The sequence below is a fragment of the Diabrotica undecimpunctata genome, chromosome 5 (assembly GCF_040954645.1).
Source record: "Diabrotica undecimpunctata isolate CICGRU chromosome 5, icDiaUnde3, whole genome shotgun sequence".
In the NCBI taxonomy this organism is placed as follows: Eukaryota; Metazoa; Arthropoda; class Insecta; order Coleoptera; family Chrysomelidae; genus Diabrotica; species Diabrotica undecimpunctata.
In genome coordinates this window covers 19,076,113-19,096,205 of record NC_092807.1, presented here as the reverse complement: position 1 = coordinate 19,096,205, position 20,093 = coordinate 19,076,113, and the positions used below count along the sequence as shown (strand labels likewise).

The 20,093-nt window shown below is 35.2% G+C and overlaps 1 protein-coding gene across 1 annotated transcript in view; it reads left to right on the top strand.

Moving 5' to 3' along the window:
- The first annotated feature begins 986 nt into the window (after window positions 1-986).
- LOC140441139 (uncharacterized) overlaps window positions 987-20,093 on the top strand; it is a 55,295-nt gene continuing 36,188 nt past the window's right edge. Inside the window, exon 1 of the mRNA XM_072531603.1 lies at window positions 987-1,148. Within this exon, the coding sequence (XP_072387704.1) occupies window positions 1,106-1,148 (43 nt within the window). The 5' untranslated portion in view covers window positions 987-1,105. The remainder of the gene's footprint in view (window positions 1,149-20,093) is intronic.

The following is a 20,093-nucleotide window of genomic DNA, read 5'->3' as shown; positions in this document are numbered from 1 at the left end:
GTCAAAATTTTTCTTATCTCCTTTTTAGTATTGGTTTTGGGCTTTTTCTTATGTTGGTGAGGTTTTGGAGATAGCAATTGAAGTATGTGTGTGAAAGAACTACCATTGATATGTGCATCAACCTGCTTACTGGTGCCAGGTTGAGGAGAATAATTATCCGATCTGCCGCTTGAAGTTGCAGACGATTGCTGATTTGGAGTTGCAGGTCTGGAAGGGCGAATTATGTCAAATTGGTGCAATGCTGACGCGGGCAAATCTACCGAGATGCAAGTTTGGGAAGAAGTATAAATATTGTTGAAGGCAGAATATATCAGTCTCGTTAAATATATCTCTGTTATCCGGAAGTGTGGAGGTAACCTTAAAAGAGTTATGTTATATTCTCTAGCCTTTAAATCGCATTTCAGCTGTCTGTGACTAATATGGCCTTCCAAGATTAGCAGAACTGGATATTCCTGAGTAGGTTTTGCGAATTTCGTAAAATGATCCAGATATATGAGAAAATGGTTTTTGTCCTATAGTCCCATAGTCTACAACACCAGCAAGTGCTCTTTTCAATAGAAGGGGTGGCATAATTTAATAGAGTGAATGGAAAACAAGGCGGAATATAATTTCTTGAAGCTGATATTGCGCATCCTACTGTTATATTGGAACCTCTTTCAGCACTTACAAGTGTTTCTGTTTCTGACAGACTTGTTTCTGACCTTTCTTAGCTAATAATTTACCTACTAGGTTTCTGTACTGTACTGATTCCCTATTTGTTCAAATTATTTCTACCTAGTACTATCGCCTACAAAAACAAAGGGCATTTTTTACTAGTATTTGACAATTTGACAAAATTGTGTATTTTTAATTACTCCTTTATTTTTTACCGACACGAACTGAGAACTGACAAGAACTTCTTTTCTAAAATGTCTAGCTCTCGTACTATAAGCCACAGAGATGAACTATATCGCCTGCGCATGAGCATTGGAAATAGGAACTGTCATTGCAGTAAAATACCACCATCTGATTTACGTAAACAACAGAATCAGAAAGTATAGAAACAAATTTTGCAGTGGTGCAGGGGGTTTTTGTGTTGGTGCTAAAAAACTGATGTTAATGGAAAATGAAACATATAGTTGGCAAAGTAGTTTTACTGGGTCATCAAGGTTAGCTCATAAATTTGTATTTTATTTATAATATCTTAACAAAATGATTTTACCTTTTAAAACATTAATTTGCTTATCTTAAATTATCTGCAAGAACTTTATTGGTAATTATCCTATCAGATACTTATAAGTATTTTATGTTAAATAATTTTTATTGAATAGACAACGTAAAAACTAAATCATTCTAAAGTTGTGTGAATTAAAATAAATTATTTAAGATATAAATTGTGTTAGGGTTGCTATAATATATACAAATAGGTATATAATACCTAATAAATTTGGTTAAATTATGATTTCACATACTTATCGCAATTCTTTTGTATTCTTATGTAGTTTTAGTTTTAACTAAAAAATGTACACCATTTATTGCAATATGGTTTTGAAGACTTTACATCCCCTTATTATATGCCCAGTTCTGTCTTTGATAGAGATACCTACCTAGGCCACAGTGTATGGCTTAGCATTCAACCAAAGAATATAAACGCATATGCATCTATGCAATATACCTCTATATTCTTTGATTAAACTGTGCCTAGGCCGTGTTTATCTTTATGTTATTTTACAAATTTTATGGGAAACCCATTAAGTATATGATTTGAATATCTAATAATAAATATGATACTCATAAAGTTATACCTAGACCTTTTAAAAACATAGTACTTACATATAAAAGAAATTTTATGACATTGTATTTCTTTAAGTTATAAAAAAATATGACTCACTTAAAACTAACTATATTCCATCCAAAAATAACAAGTAGGTAATTAAATCTTTATATTATATATTGTTTTGTTACAAGTAGAATGTAACCCGTAATTTGCTGGATGAAAACAAACTAAAAACATTATATTTCAATTGCTTAAGAGATATGTTTAATTTAATTTTGTCTATGCGTTCTGGGCAGTTGGTGATTTTTACCATTAATTTAAGTTCAAAATAAAGCATAGATCATCCATTATTCTTTTTTATTGTAATGCATTAAGTTTCAACTTTCTGAGACCATCCTATGACAATAATTCTCTTTTTAGTGTTATGTTTAAATGCAATAAATCTTAAAAAATTATTTTGAACTCTCTCTAACTGATGCTTGTGAGTCTGATAGAAAGAAGATAACTGATGAATGCTCAATAAGAGATGTCACCAGCAGATTTTGATACATATTTGTTAAAAAATGACACAATTATTTACTCATATTGTATTAAAACCTGTGCCGATGACTTGCAATTTCTTATCTTCATTTCTCTCTATTTTTCTACATGTCATCTTCCACACACTGTCTTCTCTCTTATTATCTCATTATCAAGTCATCATTTAAACTTTTCCATAGTATTTCTGGTTTTCTCCATCCTTTTGGATTCCATTCTAATTCCTTTTTTAACATATATTTTGCTCTGGATATAGGTGTATGAAAGAAAGTGGATGTGGATATCACCAGACGGAAAAACAAGAAACGAAATCGATTACATCATGTGTAACAAGAAAGATATCATAGAAGATATAACAGTAATAAATAATGTCTCTCTGGGTAGCGATCACAGAATGGTTAGAGCTAAACTGAGGATTAAGTATAGCAAACGTAGAATTAACTTTAATAACACGATACAAATAGACACAGAAAAGCTAAAAGTCGATAAAGAAAAATATGCTAGCAAATTAAAAACCGCCCAAGCACTGAATCTAGAACAACTCAGCGTTAATAAAATTAACTCAGTTATAACAAAAGAACTATTGAATGCTAGCTCAGAAGTAGCAACCCGCCATAACAACAAAAAATCCAAAATAAGTGCAGAATCGAAGAATATGCTGAAACAACGAAAAGAGCTCCTATCACTAAACAAAAGAAATACCACAGAATACAAAGAACTTAATCGAGCCATACGAAAAAAGATAAAAGACGATATTAAAAAACATCAACAAGAACATGTAGAAAGAGTGATAGAGAAAAATCGAAGTCTGAAATATACCAAACCGAAATTAGGAAATAAAAATATTATAACTATGAAAAATCAACAAGGCCAACTAGAAACAAGCAAAGCTCAGATATCAAACATAGTTGAAAACTTCTATACTGAGTTATACCGCTCAAGAAACGATCCCCCCGACTCTTCAAAGCAAAATCTGAAAAGACAAATAACAAACGTAAATTCTGAAGTAATGCCCGAAATAAGCGAAGCAGAAATAGAAAATGTAATTAAAGAATTGAAAAGAAATAAAGCACCGGGTAGTGATGGAATTCTGGCAGAAATGTTGAAAGAAGGCGAAGTAGTCATCAGGTACCTAAAAATACTTTTTAATAAATGCCTATTTGAAGGAAACATACCAAAGGAATGGAATACTACTAACACAATATTAATACACAAAAAAGGGGACAATACAGATCTGAAAAATTATCGTCCAATATCACTACTTTCACAACTTTATAAAACATTCACAAAAATAATTACAAATAGATTGACAACAAAGTTCGATGTATATCAACCAGTAGAGCAAGCCGGATTTAGAAAAGGGTTCAGTACATGTGACCATCTTCACACACTAAAGGTCCTAATAGAAAAAGTTAAAGAATACAATTTACCAATCTGTTTAGCATTTATAGACTACGAGAAAGCTTTTGACAGCATAGAATTATGGGCTATTGAGGAAGCACTGGTCAACAGCAGAATAGATTCTAGATATAGGATATTAATACATAATATATATCAACACGCCGAAATGGTAGTCACGATGGATAACGGAATGAAAACGAGGCCAATAAAAATCAACCGAGGAGTAAGACAGGGAGACACCATATCCCCAAAACTATTTACTGCCGCACTTGAAGACATCTTTAAATCACTAAATTGGAAAACGAAGGGACTATCGATAAACGGAAAGTATTTAAACCATCTAAGATATGCAGATGACGTAGTACTAATAGCCGACAGCTGGAAAGAACTGAAGACGATGATCGATGAGCTTCATACGGAATCCATAAAAAAAGGACTGAAAATGAATCTGAGTAAAACTAAGCTAATGTCGAATAAAGATGATCAACCGACGATAACCATCCAAGGAACAAAAGTGGAACATGTAGAAGAATACATATATCTGGGTCAGAATATCAAGGTAAACAAAGAAAACCAAACTACCGAAATAAGCAGACGAGTAAGAATGGTGTACGGAGCTCAAACCTGGACATTCACAAAAAAGAACATGGACAAGATTCGGATTGGAACATGTTCCAAGCCATGGAACGACAGATGCTTGGTATCTCACTAATAGATCGGCAAACGAACGAAGCAATCCGGAACAAAACAAAAATAAAGGACGCCGCGAAACAAGCAGCTAAATTAAAATGGAAATGGGCTGGACACAACAAACGTCTCGAAGATGGTAGATGGAACAAAGAAGTCGTAAACTGGCGACCGTACGATGCGAAGAGACCAAGAGGAAGACCTCAAATGCGCTGGAGCGTCGATATCAAAAGAGTCGCAGGACCAATGTGGAAACGCCTAGCACACAACAGGGATGAATGGCGAGAAATGGGAGAGGCCTTTATTCGACAATTCGGATAGAAAAAAAAAAAATAGGTGTATGCCTTTGTATATATTGTTGTGAATTTATTAAAAGGTTCAATATTTATAACACTTACGGATTTAATTTATTTCTTTATTTATATTAACTTATCTTACAATAATTTATTATATCCGTACGTACAAATTCGCGAGCGCGGGTCTTGAGTATTAACTGCCCTCCATATAAAAATGTTGTATTTATATACGAAATCCTGATATACTAGAACAGCATCGAAAGATCGAGAAGCTTAGCCGGCTCATTCACCATAATTTTGGTTCTAGACTTCCACCGAAATTTCTACAATAAAACAGAATAATTAGTCATAAAAGTTAGGCCAGTATATTTATCGTAACATTGCCCCCCTCTTAAAAGATGGTTCCTCCTGGAACCTTGTCGGGACTGGAACCGGAACTGTATGCTGGTATCGGCAACTGGACCCTCTTTTACAACTTCCAGTTGTATAAAAATGACAAGGGACGGTTTTCTCTCCGCACCAGTAACTATGCGGATTGCAACAGACTAACACCTGGACTTCGGTGTCTTTAAAGATCTCCTCCACCATATTTCGGATAACCCTCCAATCTAATTGGCGGCACTCCAACTTTGACATGGCTAACTTTTGCACGTCGGACTCTAGTACGTGCTCTCTCAATTGAAGTAAGGCTTCCCATACATCTCGGTAGGTAGGTTGGTCACGGGCAGTGTCTTTTGTTACCAGGTAGAAAAGGTAACGTGATGCATCTTGGAGTTTCAAGGTTTTACCGGGAGCTGGCACTTGGCATTGAAGTTCTGCAACTCGACCAAACTTCCTTCGAAAGACGGATGCCAACCCTGGTGCGTCTTTGATACTGGCCGGGATGGTAAGGGCCAGCGAGTAGTCATCGGGGAGCGCGAGTAGATCTTGCTTTTCTTCAGTGGTAACACCATGTCTTGCTTTACCGGTACCTCCATAGGCACCCATGAATTCCTCAAACGTGAGGTCAGACACGTCTTGGACTTGGTTTACTTCCACTTCTTCATCTACGTCGTGGTCACCTTCGAAAGACGCCAGCCGGTTATGGTGTACTATCATCGGCTTTCCCTTCGGAATCTTGCTTATTCGGTAGATGACATCGTTGATCTTCTCCATAATGAGGTATGGACCTTCCCAAAACTGCTGCAATTTGGGAGAATAACCTTTTCGCTTCTTGGGATTATACAGCCATACTTTGTCGTTCTTCTTAAAGCAACCCTTTTCGGCTTGTGTATCGTACCGTTTCTTCATTCGGTCGCTAGCGATCTGAAGGTGGGAACGGACCAACTCATGTACATCGTCCATTCTTCTTCGTAATTCGATCACATAATCTTCACCTGCTACATCTTCTCCAGGTCGACACCCAAATTCTAGATCACAAGGTAGTCGCATTTCGCGTCCGAATAGGACTCTGGCTGGTGTCTGGCCCGTTGATTCGTTAACAGCAGATCTGTAGGCCATTGTGAAGAACGGAAGGTATTGGTCCCAGTCTCGCTGATGATCGGACACCATTTTTGTCAAATACTTGCCAACTGTCCTATTCATTCGTTCTACCATACCATCCGATTGCGGATGATACGCGGTAGTTCTTGTTTTCTTCATGCCTAGTCTATCACATATTCCTTGGAATAGATCACTTTCGAAGTTCCTGCCTTGGTCACTATGGATCTCCAAAGGCACTCCAAATCGGCTGATATATTCTTGGATCAACTTATCTGCAACGGTGGCGGCCTTCTGGTCTGGAAGTGCGTAAATCTCGACCCACTTAGTGAAGTAATCCATTACTACCAACATGTACTTGCCCCCATTTTCACTTTCTGGAAATGGCCCTGCAATGTCCAAAGCTATTCTTTCAAACGGGCTTCCAACATTATATTGTCTCATAGGAGCTCTCCTTTTCCGGTGAGGCCCGTTACTCGTAGCACAAATAGTACATTTCTTACACCAGTCTTTTACGTCGTCGGAACTGTTCATCCAATAAAACCGTTCCCGAATTCGCTGAAGGGTTTTCCTTACACCAAAATGCCCTCCCGATGGACTGTCGTGTAACTGACGAAGTACTTCGGCTATTCTGCTCTTTGGGATCACCAACTGTCTTCTCTTCTCTGAACCGTCATCATTTTCCAGGACTCGTTTAAGCAAGCCATCTTCGATGATAAATGAGTCCCACTGGGCCCAATACGTCTTAACTACTGAGCATAGGTTTGATATTTCCTGCCAAGGTGGTCGACGGTTTTCCTCTTTCCATTTTCGGATTTTCTGTATAACTGGATCTCTCTCTTGTTCTTCCCTTATCTTAGTAGGCGTCCAGTCGTCGTTGACAATCGTCGTTCTTAGCACTGCTGCTTCCTTGGATTCCGTTTTGTTGCAGTGAGGACACTCTGCTGGGCATGGCCTTCTGGAAAGAGAATCAGCGTTTCTGTGGCTAACTCCGGCTCGGTGCTCAATCTTAAAATCGTATTCTTGGAGTCGTTCGATCCACCTGGCTATCTGACCCTCTGGATTCTTAAACTGCATCAACCACTTAAGGGCGGCATGGTCGGTTCGGATTAAAAACTTCCTTCCATAGAGGTATTGATAGAAGTGCTCTACTGATTTCACTACTGCCAGAAGTTCTCTTCTCGTGACGCAATAATTCCGCTCAGGTTTTGAAAGGACTTTACTAAAATATCCGAGGACTCGTTCCTGTCCTCCTTGAATCTGAGACAGCACTCCTCCAATTCCCACGTTACTTGCATCCGTATCTAAGATGAACTCTCCTTCTGGCAGTGGATACCCCAAAATTGGTGCTGTTATTAAATGCTTTTTCAACGTTTCAAAGGCATTTTGGCAGTCTATATCCCAGCGGTATTCTCTTGCTTCCTCTGTAAGTCGCGTTAATGGCTTAGCGATATCTGCAAACTTCTTAATAAACCTCCGGTAGTAAGTACATAGTCCAAGAAAACTTCTCACTTGATGTTTGTCAGTTGGTTTTGGCCATTCCTTAATGGAATCGATTTTTCCCTTATCCACGGCCACTCCTTCTTTACTGACTATATGACCCAGATAATTGACTTTACCTTGAAATAGCTGGCACTTCTTGGGGTTTAGCATCAATTGGGCAGCTTTAAGTCGATTAAAAACGTTTTCTAAATTCCTCAAATGATCTTCGAATGTCTCCCCCAAGACGATTATGTCATCTAAATAAACCAGGCATGTTTTCCAAGATAACCCTCTCAACACATTTTCCATAAGCCTCTCAAATGTCGCAGGAGCATTACAAAGTCCAAATGGCATAACGTTGAATTGCCACAATCCAGATCCTGTGGTGAAGGCTGTCTTTTCTTTATCGACTGGGTCCATTTCTACCTGCCAGTATCCAGACTTCAAGTCTAAAGTAGAAAACAATTTACTTCCAGCCAATGTGTCCAATGTGTCATCGATCCGAGGCAGAGGATAGCTATCTTTCTTGGTAACGTTGTTCAGCAAACGGTAATCCACACAGAACCTCGTCGTTCCGTCTTTCTTCTTAACCAGGACCACCGGAGAGACCCATGGACTCGTAGAAGGTTCTATCACCCCGTCTTTCTTCATTTCCTGAACAATCGTTTCAGCTTCCTCTCTCTTCGCCTGTGGTAATCGTCGAGCTGTTTGACGAATTGGCTTAGCATTACCAGTATCAATTTTATGCTTAACAACGGTAGTTCTTCCCGTCTTTCCTCCTTTCGGTACGAAAATATCACGATACTGCCGAAGAAATTCCCTTAATTTCCTTTTCTCCATCTGATTTAGAGACTGTCCTGCAACTGCAACCATTTGGTCGAATTTGTCGTTGGAATGATCAGATGTTGTCGCCTGACGAATTATGGATGTCACAGGTACACAAGTTCCTACTTTTGTCTCTTTCTTTATGGTCACTGGGTAGTCGTTGACATTGATAAGTCTCACAGGAATTTCTTTAGCCGAAGTCACCAATTCCTTTCCAATTATGATTCCACGGCCAACCTCATCGTCGTGGTTCCAAGGCTCCATCATAACAGGTCTCCCTTCGTCTACAATTCCCTGTAGTCGCGCTACTATGATCGTTTCGCTTCTCGCAGGCACGACTGTATCTTCTGTAATGGCTGCTTGCACAGTGTTGTCATTATGTGGATGGAGAAATACCTCCTCGTTGCCAACTTTGATTACCTTATTCTTAAAATCCAATTGGAATCCATGCATATTCATTACGTCCATTCCTAATATAACATCCTCTTCGATGTCAGCAACTATAACAGTATGGACAAACTTTTCTGCCCCAATTCCCAATTGTACCTGGATTTCTCCATGAATGTTGGCATTTTCACCTGTAGCGGTCCGAAGTCGTAACCTCGTTGGTAACAGTTTCTTTCGGCTGTTTATAACTGTCGGGCGTATAATGGTTCTGGTCGCTCCGGTATCCACCAACAACGTATGCTTTTTACCATTTATGTCTCCATCTACATATACACTATCTTCACGACATTTCAAAGAAGCTATTAGTATGAGAGGGTCTTTGGAAAAGTTTTGGGTCGAAGCTGCCCCCCTAAGGCTGACCCGTTCTAGTTTTCCTGATGGTGAGTTTCTTGATTTGCGTCGTACCTAGGGTGCTTACAGGAGCTTCGTACGTGTCCTATTTCGCCACAATTCCAGCATCTGATGGTCTTCGTTTTCTTGTATGTCATGCTTTTCATCATATTAACGAGCTGGTCAAGTTTATCTTCATCTCCTTCCTCTTTTACAGTCCTAACTTTACTGTACCCGCCAGAGGCCTGCGTAGCTGACTCGTATTCGAGGGCGGCGGATAGGACATCAACCAGCGTCTTGTGACGAGCTAATCGTAGTGTTCTCTGCATTTCATGATCACGAAGACCATCAATAAACGTTTGAACGGCCAATTTTTCCATCATGTCTTCGGGAGCTGTTGGATAAGCATATCGTACTAATCTGGCAATATCTACCTCATATTCTTGAAGAGCCTCATCTTTCTTCTGTCTACGATTTTTAAGCTGTGACTGATATACATGCTCCAAATGTTCGTGGCCATATCGCATATTTAACCTCTTCTTCAGTTGTTCGAAATCATCGGTCTCCTCTACGGCTATGGTCTGAAGCACATCTAAGGCATCTCCTCGAAGAGCGATAGTCAGGTTTACAGCCTTTTCTTTTTCAGACCATCCATTTGCTCTTGCGGCTGATTCGAACTGTTTCATGTAGTTGTTCCATGATGATTTTCCGTCGAAAGTTGGGACTTTAACATGAATAGAACCTCCACTTCCTTCAAATTTCGGCCGTGTCTCCAACTTAAATTTCGTCTCGTCTTCTTTTATCTCCACTGTAATCGGATTGTTACCTCTCTCTGCTGTCCCTGTTTCTTCCATCTTCCTTTCCATCTCTTTAATCTTTTCTTCGAAGGCCAACTTATCGGCAGCAACTTGGTTTTTTAGCGAAGACACTCTATCGTCAAGAGCAGATATTTCAGAAGTGACTTTAGAGATGTTAGCAGAAACTTTGCTTTCCAGAGAAGAAATCTCGTTAGAAACTTTGCTTTCTAAAGAAGCGATGTCGCCGGATACTTTGTTCTCCAATGATGCGATGTCGCCGGAAACTTTGGCTACATCAGAAGACACTTTCGAAATATCGTCGGAAACTTTGTTCTCTAATGATGCGATGTCGCCGGAAACTTTGGCTACATCAGAAGAAACTTTCGAAATATCGTCAGAAACTTTGTTCTCCAATTTCGAAATCGACGAGATGACAGCATCATGTTTGTCTTCAAATATATAAGTCTCTGGATCTAGTCCTTCTTCTAGCAAAGCGTTCTTTAGTCGTTGGACTAACTCAGCCTTTTTTCCGGTGGAAGATAATTCTCTGTCTTCAAGATGTCTTCTTAAATTAGTCACTGTCAGCTCATAAATCGTAGCCATTTTCACAATTTATTTTATATTCACTTGTATTATTATTATAAGTCTAATTTATGTTCGATCTCACTCTGACACCATTTGTTGTGAATTTATTAAAAGGTTCAATATTTATAACACTTACGGATTTAATTTATTTCTTTATTTATATTAACTTATCTTACAATAATTTATTATATCCGTACGTACAAATTCGCGAGCGCGGGTCTTGAGTATTAACTGCCCTCCATATAAAAATGTTGTATTTATATACGAAATCCTGATATACTAGAACAGCATCGAAAGATCGAGAAGCTTAGCCGGCTCATTCACCATAATTTTGGTTCTAGACTTCCACCGAAATTTCTACAATAAAACAGAATAATTAGTCATAAAAGTTAGGCCAGTATATTTATCGTAACAATATGTATTTTTAAAATAAAGATTACTATGACTAAGACTACTTTCTTTGGGATTATGTTATTGAGCATCCTTTGTACATGTCCATATCATATTAATTGTTTCGTTCATATTTCGTCTATGTCATATTTTACCTCCATAATATGTATGATTTTTTTATTTGTGGTCCTTTCTCGTCTTGATTTTCCCTCTGCTTGTCTCCAATAGTCCATCTCTGTGGCTCTTAGTCTCTTTTCAGCCAAGAAAATGGTAACAGCAGTGCTAAACTATTTCGATACCTAAATAAAGAAAATGCAAACCAGTGGTTAAAATTGACAATGAATCATGGTAAACGTACTTCACAGAACTATATAGATGCAAATATAGCCCTGAAGAAGAAGAACGCACAATAGAAGACATGAGAGATAATAAAATAGGGATACGAATATATGATGAATATTTACACATTAAAAAAATAAAACAGAAAAAAACACTTCGCCCGGATGAAATTCCCAATGAGGTAATTAAAAATTTAGGTGATAAATTATTAACAAGCATCTACAACCCAATAGTTAGAATATGGGAAGCAGGAGAAATGTCTGAGGATTGGAAAAAAGGCTGAATTATATAGAAAACAAAACATCTACTCTGTTCTAGAAGAAAAGGTAACAAGACTAGAAAAATCTAGATAGAAAATTACACTTTTGAGAAAGAAAGAAGAAATTTAAATATTTGGGAGTAATTGTGAATGGCAAAATAAAAGAAGTGTAGAATAGGAATATAATAAGAACAGGAAAAATAAGAAACGAATAAAATGAGGGAAGACCTAGAGTGAGATAGGAGGGCCACGTCATGAGAGATATCAAAATCCTCATTGTGAGAAACTAGAGGGAACTATGTACAGATAGAAATAAATGGAAGAAAATTGTAACAAAAGCCAACTCATACAACAAATTTTGAGAATGCATAAAAAGAATGCTGAATTATTCACCACAATAAGCGGATCAGAGAACCCTAAGAGCGAGAATGAAAGGCTTTGATGATGATACAACATCTGGCCGGCCAACATTTTTGATATCCCAATCATGTATGTCAAGATTAGTTTAATTTATATTTTCTAAATTTAGGAGAAATATCTCTAGTCAAGTCTAGAATTTGTACATTTTTATTTAACATGTAGATTATTTTCTTGTTCAAAGTCTCCATTGCTCATGTCATTATTTACATATTAATCTTATTTAAATAGCAATGCTGCAATCACTGTGAGAATCCCCAGGGATTGCCCAACTACAGAAACTACAAATGATTAACATTTTATCTAGTTTTATCCTTGTAATTATAACAATACTGGATATGTTCTTGGTTATTGATTATGTGGAGACATTTAAAATATATTTACATGCTACCTTAAAATTTTTTTGACATTATTGACCTTACGCTGTACTTTTAGTTGTATAGTTAACTAAAATTTATTTATTAAAATAGATTACAGTTTTATTCTTTTGTTTTAAATCCATTTGAATAATTCAATTCAAATATTTATATAGAGAAAAACTAGAATTTTAGCAGACTATGAAAATAAAGATTATATTAAATTTAATATGTGTGCGTTTTGTCATGTCTAAACTTATTTGTAATCTCATGACTAGGAAGTAAAAAATCAATAATATTTACCACTACAATTTACCAGCTACCAGTCTATTTTATTCAACAAGTTTTACACTGGCAGTCTTTATCCCCGAGTGCTAAATTTATTTATAAGTCCAATGCGACAACAGTGGGGTACAACAAAGAAATCTGGTGTAGTAATTAACAATGCTCCCTAACATAATGTTAAAAAAGATAAAGCACCACATTCTAATACCAGGAAACAGGTTATGATATATTGTTTAAGGTCTAAAAACATTTGCTTCAATCGTAGTATGTTAAAGCCTGATTTATATAATACTGTTAAATTCATTAAATCAACATTTAAAACATTCGAAATAGATGAACTGTTAATACAACATGGGAATGCAATTTTGGGATTACTTACTTCTTAAACATCTTGACTTAAATCCAATTGAATTGAATCTTCTTCCTTTATATACGCACTTTTGTTTTTTTATTGCTAGATTATTATTATTATTATTGCCTCAATGGAATATTGTGCAGTCCGTCGATATTTCTTCTACCTCTTGATGATTTGTCCTTGCTATTTTAACAACTTTTGTATCCATCATTCTACTGATATGGAGTCTAGATCTGGGACAACGTCGCTGCACGTTTTGAACTGATTGTATAGTCTAACAAGCAATCTAGGAGTCATGAATATTCAGCTCAGCAGGGTGCTATTGTTCCGAGGTGTGAAATTTCATAAGCAATAAACATAACTGCTTTGTGAAATGATCCCTTGTTTATGTAATTTCATACCTTTAACAATAGTACCACGCTGAGCAGAATATTAACGAGTCTCTTACATAGCTTGTTAGACTATGATCGTATTTATTTTATGTCATATGAAATGTCATGGTTTAGGTTAGTTCAGGGAAATAACCCAAAAAAAGTACCCTCTTTGTGACACTGACCCCTCCAGTCAAACGAAAGTTGTTTTGAGTAGTATGGACTCCTATAACAAGAACCTATATCTTTCCTGTAGTCGATTTTTTGGACTTAATTAGTTACTAACCAATTAAGGTCAAATACAGTATAATTTGTTTTTTTTTATAAAATATATTATAAATAAATTATTCACTACGAATTTTGAGCAGGATGAACGGCATGTGGAATGCAATTTTAGATTCCCTTGCCGAGCAATTTATCCAGCTGTTTGTTTCGCAAGTTTTAGGAAACACAGTGGCAAACATTTGAATTCGGTTTCGCTAGGTAGAAATCGTTTGATTTCTCTTTTTATAAATAAATTATTTACGACGTTTATTTAAGAAGTATGTATTAATCATAAATAATTATGTTTTACAATAAAAATTCCTCAAATATTACCAAAAAAAAAAAGAAAAAAAAGTTTAAAGATAGATGGATTATTTAACAATTTATTTATTTACATAATGCATATTCGTAATGTACACAAAAAGTACATACAAAATAAAAAAAAGAAACGTCGAAATCTATAAACAAAAATCAGAGATACAGTTAACAGTTCCTTCCCCCTCCACCGCTTCAGCCAGTTTCAAATCTGGCCGATTTTGAGGACCACATTTTGAAGCTTTGTGAACAATTTCGTCGAAGAGCAATCTTTTTCGAATTTGGCACAATAAAACTTTAATGTATGTTCTTTCAAAACGTGCTAATTTAATCTATTAATTATTATAAACAAAACTGCTGTGAGTGACAGATTTACTTCCTCCCAAATTATCCTAGGACAACTTCTTTTTTAAATTTATGAAAAATAAAATTTTTCCAAATATGAAAAAATAATTTTCTTGCAGGCTATGGTTAAAAAAATTATTCTAATTATTCTAATGTAAAAAATCGACATGTTTTGCAAAATGATTTTGCAATATTCAAAATTGTTTTTCTTATTTTTTTTTAATAATATTAGTAGAATGAATCTCCTTCTTTCATGAGCTTCCCGTAGAATTACTCTAATTTCATTATTTTCTGACTTATATTGTTCAAAAAAATTTAATTTGGGATAAACAAATAAAATAATTTTTTAAACTAGTTGACCGATCGCTTTGAAATTTTGATCATATTTTAAGCACTACAAGATCAACAGTGTAATATAAGGGGTTCTAAGCTCATTCTTTAAAAAGTTAAATTAACATTTATAAAAAATGGCTTATTTTGCAACTTTCTAAGCAACAAATAAGAATAGAAACATTTCAAAAACGCCATTTTAAAGCTTTTTTATATGACTTATAAGTTTCTTACTCTCAAATTTGTTTGAAATGCTGATAGAGAGCAAACATTGGCCGTTTTTTGACTGCAGGAAACATCATTGGCGGATCCAAGGGGGGGGGGTCACGGGGATCATGACCACCCCCAAAATAAAACTAAATGTCAATCAAATAATCCTAAAAAAAAAATAATTTAAAACCCATCAACCCTATAAGCAGGAAGTCAAGAGTTGAAATGATTCAAACTCATTTATTCTAAGGGTAAGTGTAGAATTACACGGAAGCCTTTTTAAATTTCTCTTTAAAAAAATCAGTAATTCTAAATAAATTAATACCTCGACTAAGACTTCCACAAATTCAGAGTTACGCGATTTTCAAATTTTGTCAATTCGTCATTTGAGTGGCAAAGAATCGTTCGATTATCGATGAGATAGAATTACCGTCCACACATTATTGCTCATTCAATGTACCTACATGACATGACTTTTCGCACGAAATCCGCACATTTTTATTTTCTATTAGGTATTTCTTATCTTCAGTTTTGTTTACGAATTGGTTGTTTGTAATTTGAATATGTATTATAATTGTTGAGACTGTGCTACATTTTATAATTTATCTATAATAAATATCAAAGTGAATATTGTTGTTGCATTCGCTCTGTCTGATACGTTAGTGAATACAAATAAAGGAACTGAGGGCTGATGTCCAAGGTATTTGTGAAACTGTGAAACAGTAGTTTGTCTTAGTGATGTTTTAGGTACAACTGCATCACAAGTCGTTTTTTTTAGTCACCAAAATTAGATTTTAAGTAGGCTACTGAGGCCATAGAGGACACTAAATGCATTCTTCAAAATAAAAGATCAAATGCTGAATCTGTTTTTAGCAAACTTTACTATGAAGTAAACAAATAGCTGAACAACTAGACATTGAATTGAAGATGCCTCGTATAGTTTCTGTCTAACCTGTCGTCAAAACCAATCTGCTAACTCTTGCGAAGAATATTTCCGAAGATCTATTTATTTACCCTTTTTAGATAATATCTTAACTGATTGAGAAGAACGACTTTCAACGAAAGTTTTGAATCTATTTAATTTTCGAGTTGTTTTACCTAAAACTGATAACACACCAGAAGATAAAAATGCAAAAAAAAATCGTTGACACCTTCCAGGATATTATTGGACCAACTACTTATTGCATATTCCACAGTAGAACAAGAGTTTTCCAAAAGTGGAAAATAGTCGTGCAAAATAATGGAAAACTTCCTGATTCTATTTTAGAAGTATTAGAAAACTGCGATATTCATATGTATCCAAATACCAGAATATTTCTGCAAATATTAATTACACTGCCAGTCAGTGCAGCAACAACAGAGCGTTCTACGCTTAAGCGTCTAAAGACTTGGCTTAGAAATAGAACTTCTGCGGAAAGGTTAACTGGTTTAGCACTCACCAATGTGCATCCTGAAATTTGTCTAGATGTTGATGCAATCATAGAGCAATTTGCTAAATCGGATAGGTGAAAAGAATACATTTTTATAAAATTATATAATATTTACTTATCTTATTCTTATAGTATTTTTAATGACTAAACTTTTATTTACCACTCGTTGCCGGCTGTTGCTGACAATTCGTGAGAAAAATTTCAATAGCGAGTAAAAAAATATTTAACTCACTTATAGCCTAATATGCCTAATTATAGAAATAACTATTCCTTAATTATATTATGTTTTTTGTTGAATAAATCAATTTAAATAAAATGCTGTTTACACTTATTCTTAAGGTTTCTTCTTCATTACGAAAGGGTAGCTATAACTACAGCAAATTGAGCTATCTTGAGCTGTTCTTAGTATCGAATGTGTGTCCATGCCTGTGCAGTCTCTTACATTCTTCAGCCAGGAGCATTTTTCTGGACCTCTTTTTCCTTCTGCTTTCCCTTCCATTATGAATCGTAGAAAGTTATATTTTTCTTCTCTGTAAATATGTCCTAGATAACTCGTTTTTCTGTTGTTTACAATATTTAGGAGTTCTCTCTCAGTCCTCATTCTTCTCAGCACCTCGTTGTTGGTCACGTGATCTGTCCACGAAATCTTCAGCATTCTTCGAAAAACACACATTTCAAAGGTTTCTATACGCCTCATACTTGTAATTCCGAGAGTCCATGTTTCCACTCCGTATAGCAATAAGGAATAAATGAATGTTTTTACAAATTGATATCGGATATCCAACGATAAGATAGAGTTTATTAGGAATGTTAAATACATTCATTAATGTTTACACTTACATTGAGTTATTGCATTTAAATTACTTAACTTTGGTTTATACTTATTTATCCTTGGTTTGTTCTTGATTTTGTAGCTATAGGATAGGTGGGTTTAAATTAATTGTCTTTAAAATAACTAGTTTAAATTGACAGTCCTTGATTTTTCAGTATTTATATTTTAACAATTTTCCTTTTTTTTTAATAGTCTTATACACTTGATTTTACTGTCATAGAGTATGTGGGTTTAAATTATTTTTTTTGTTTAAGTTTAAGATCCCTTAATGTTCTACCCTTCTTTGCACCCGTAGGGTATTTGACAAAAATTTTTGGATCTGCCACTGGCAAACATATAGGTTCTTATATAGCAATAAAACACTGAAAACTTTGTTTTCAAAACTTCCACAAAATTTATTATATTTTATCACTACAGCTGTATCAGGCTTTGTGGAAGTTATTTTCAGTTTTTTATTGTCATATAAAATGAATTTTCATCAAGTAACGGTCGAATCCATCACTTATATAGGTTCTTGTTATAGACTCAAACTGTCATTTGCCTGGAGGGCTCAGTGTCACAAGCAAAATTTTATTTCCCTGGACTATTACTACGGAAAGAAAATAACAAGCCCCATTACTCAACTTTTCGATTGCACACCATTGAATACTGTTTCCTAATCAATACTACCTTATTTTTTATACGATTGTTTACTGTTTTTTAAAGTGCAATAACAAATTGCAATAAAAAAATAATCAAAATGTTAAGGTTTTGATAACTACCTTACTATTAATAAAAAGTTGATACAGTTTGAGAACCACGACTCTTTTGGCGTATACAATAAACTTTCTACGTAAATTGTTCAAAGTATCTACTTATATTGATGTACCGTTATTTATAAAGTTAAACATCAGAAAGCAATTAGTGCTTTGAAAACCACAAATGGTTTTATTTCATCAACCACTAAATTTGTTTACTAATTATAGTTGTAGAAATATGGAAATGTTCCGGAATTTTGACTAGAAACAATTAGACTAATGTTTATTTTAATTTAATCTAGCACAAAAATAGTTTTTTGGTTCTTAATAGTAAATATATTATTTCTTCATTTAAGATCAAGACCTTTTAGATTACGCGTAGATTAAAATGTAATACTTTCTAATCTTTGTAATAGGAAGGGAATATTAATAGTTTTCTTTTTTCATACTAATGCCGTGGCACATTGTGCATGAGACTACCTTATAATTTCTGTAAATAATCTGAATAACTGTAATAAATCGCTAATATTCATGCACGTTTAAATAAGTAAACAGTCTTCTTCTTCTTAACGTGCCTTATCAAGTCCCTTTGACGCTAAAGATTAACACAGCAAGACTATCTCTACCTTGAGCTATTCTCTGACATTCTTCAACCACGAGGCTTGTTTTCTACCAATTCCCCTGCTGCCTTCGATGTTACCCATCATTATTATTAGTCGAAGAATATTATATTGTTTTCCCACATTCATCAATCAGCCAATCCCGTCCACTGCTGGACATAGGCCTCCCTCAGTTCTTTCCAGTGTTCTCTACACTGGGCCGCTTGTAGCCAGTTTCCCGCTACTCTTTTTATGTCGATATATAATATATACTATTTTCCTGGATTTGGCCGTATCAATCAGCTGACGAGTAGATTCTGCTCTGTTAAGAGAACTGCTTCATTAGCAGTCCACGGTATTTTTAGTGTTCATCTATACCAGCGGTTCTCAACCACCGTGTCGCGACACACTGGTGTGCCGGAAGAACCTATCAGGTGTGTCGCGAGATTTACGAATACGCTATTTTTATTTATATTTTATACTTTTTATAATATATCAATGATGCATTCAACCATTTTTTTTACTATTAGGTTTATACCACGTTATACCAATCAATAAAGTGCCAATCCGTATTTGTTTCCTCTCTGTTTTTAAAATTTAACCGACATAACTTGCGTTATGAATAGTTTAGCAAAGCGAGATATTATCTTGTTTCTTATCTTTAAGACGGAGCAACACGTGACGTACGCCGTGAATTTTCTGCTATGAAAAATATAAAATCTAGCTACCGGTCTCGACTACTTGACGTGGACAGCGAGATGAGAGTGTGTCTGTCTACAATTCGTCCTCGGATAGAGATATACTTTGCAAAAGTCATCAGGGTCGAATTTCACACTAATTTTATGTATTCTTTCTGTTTTGTTTTTTGCTTGTTATGTTTTTACGAAATAAAAAATAATATGTTTAATAAATATATTCATCTGTACTTACCTACCACTACCAAAAATTTGTACATATAAGGGTGTCGCGAATCTGTAAGGGGTACGTTAGTGCGTCGCTGAGTAAAAAAGGTTGAGAACCTATACAACCACATCTTAAAAGCCTCTAAGCGTTTAATAGTAATATTTTTAACATTTCCTTTTAGGCTTTTAAGTGTCTGTTTTAACTGACTATAAAAATATTCTACTTCATTGCCGTCTTGGATCATTGGCAAGGTAATTGTTAGACGTCATTTTTGACTCTGTCTACATCCCTTTAACACACGTATACTTGTTTTTGAAATGAGTCATTTTTGTCGAGCTTGATCTAAATTAACTGACGATTCAAATATATACAAAAAAGGAGTCTGAGACACAGGTGTAAATTGAAAACAATTTGAGACATTTAAAGAACTATTTTTCGACTCGTTTTTGTAGTAAAATACATTTAAAAATAAATATATTGCAAAGAACCATGGTACAGAGATGTACTGTGTATTCATAATAAAAAAATACATTATTACCGTATTAAGGGAGAAATATGTTTTGGCGATATGTTACAATGCTGTAACACTGTGAGTGTCTTTCTTTTATTTTTTTTAATAGACAACTGGTTGACGAGAGATTTTACGGTGGCTAACTAACTACACTAGAATCGACTCTAGATATAGTTGAATATCAGCAGAGGAAGGTTCAAAATCAGGGTTCCGAAGATATCCC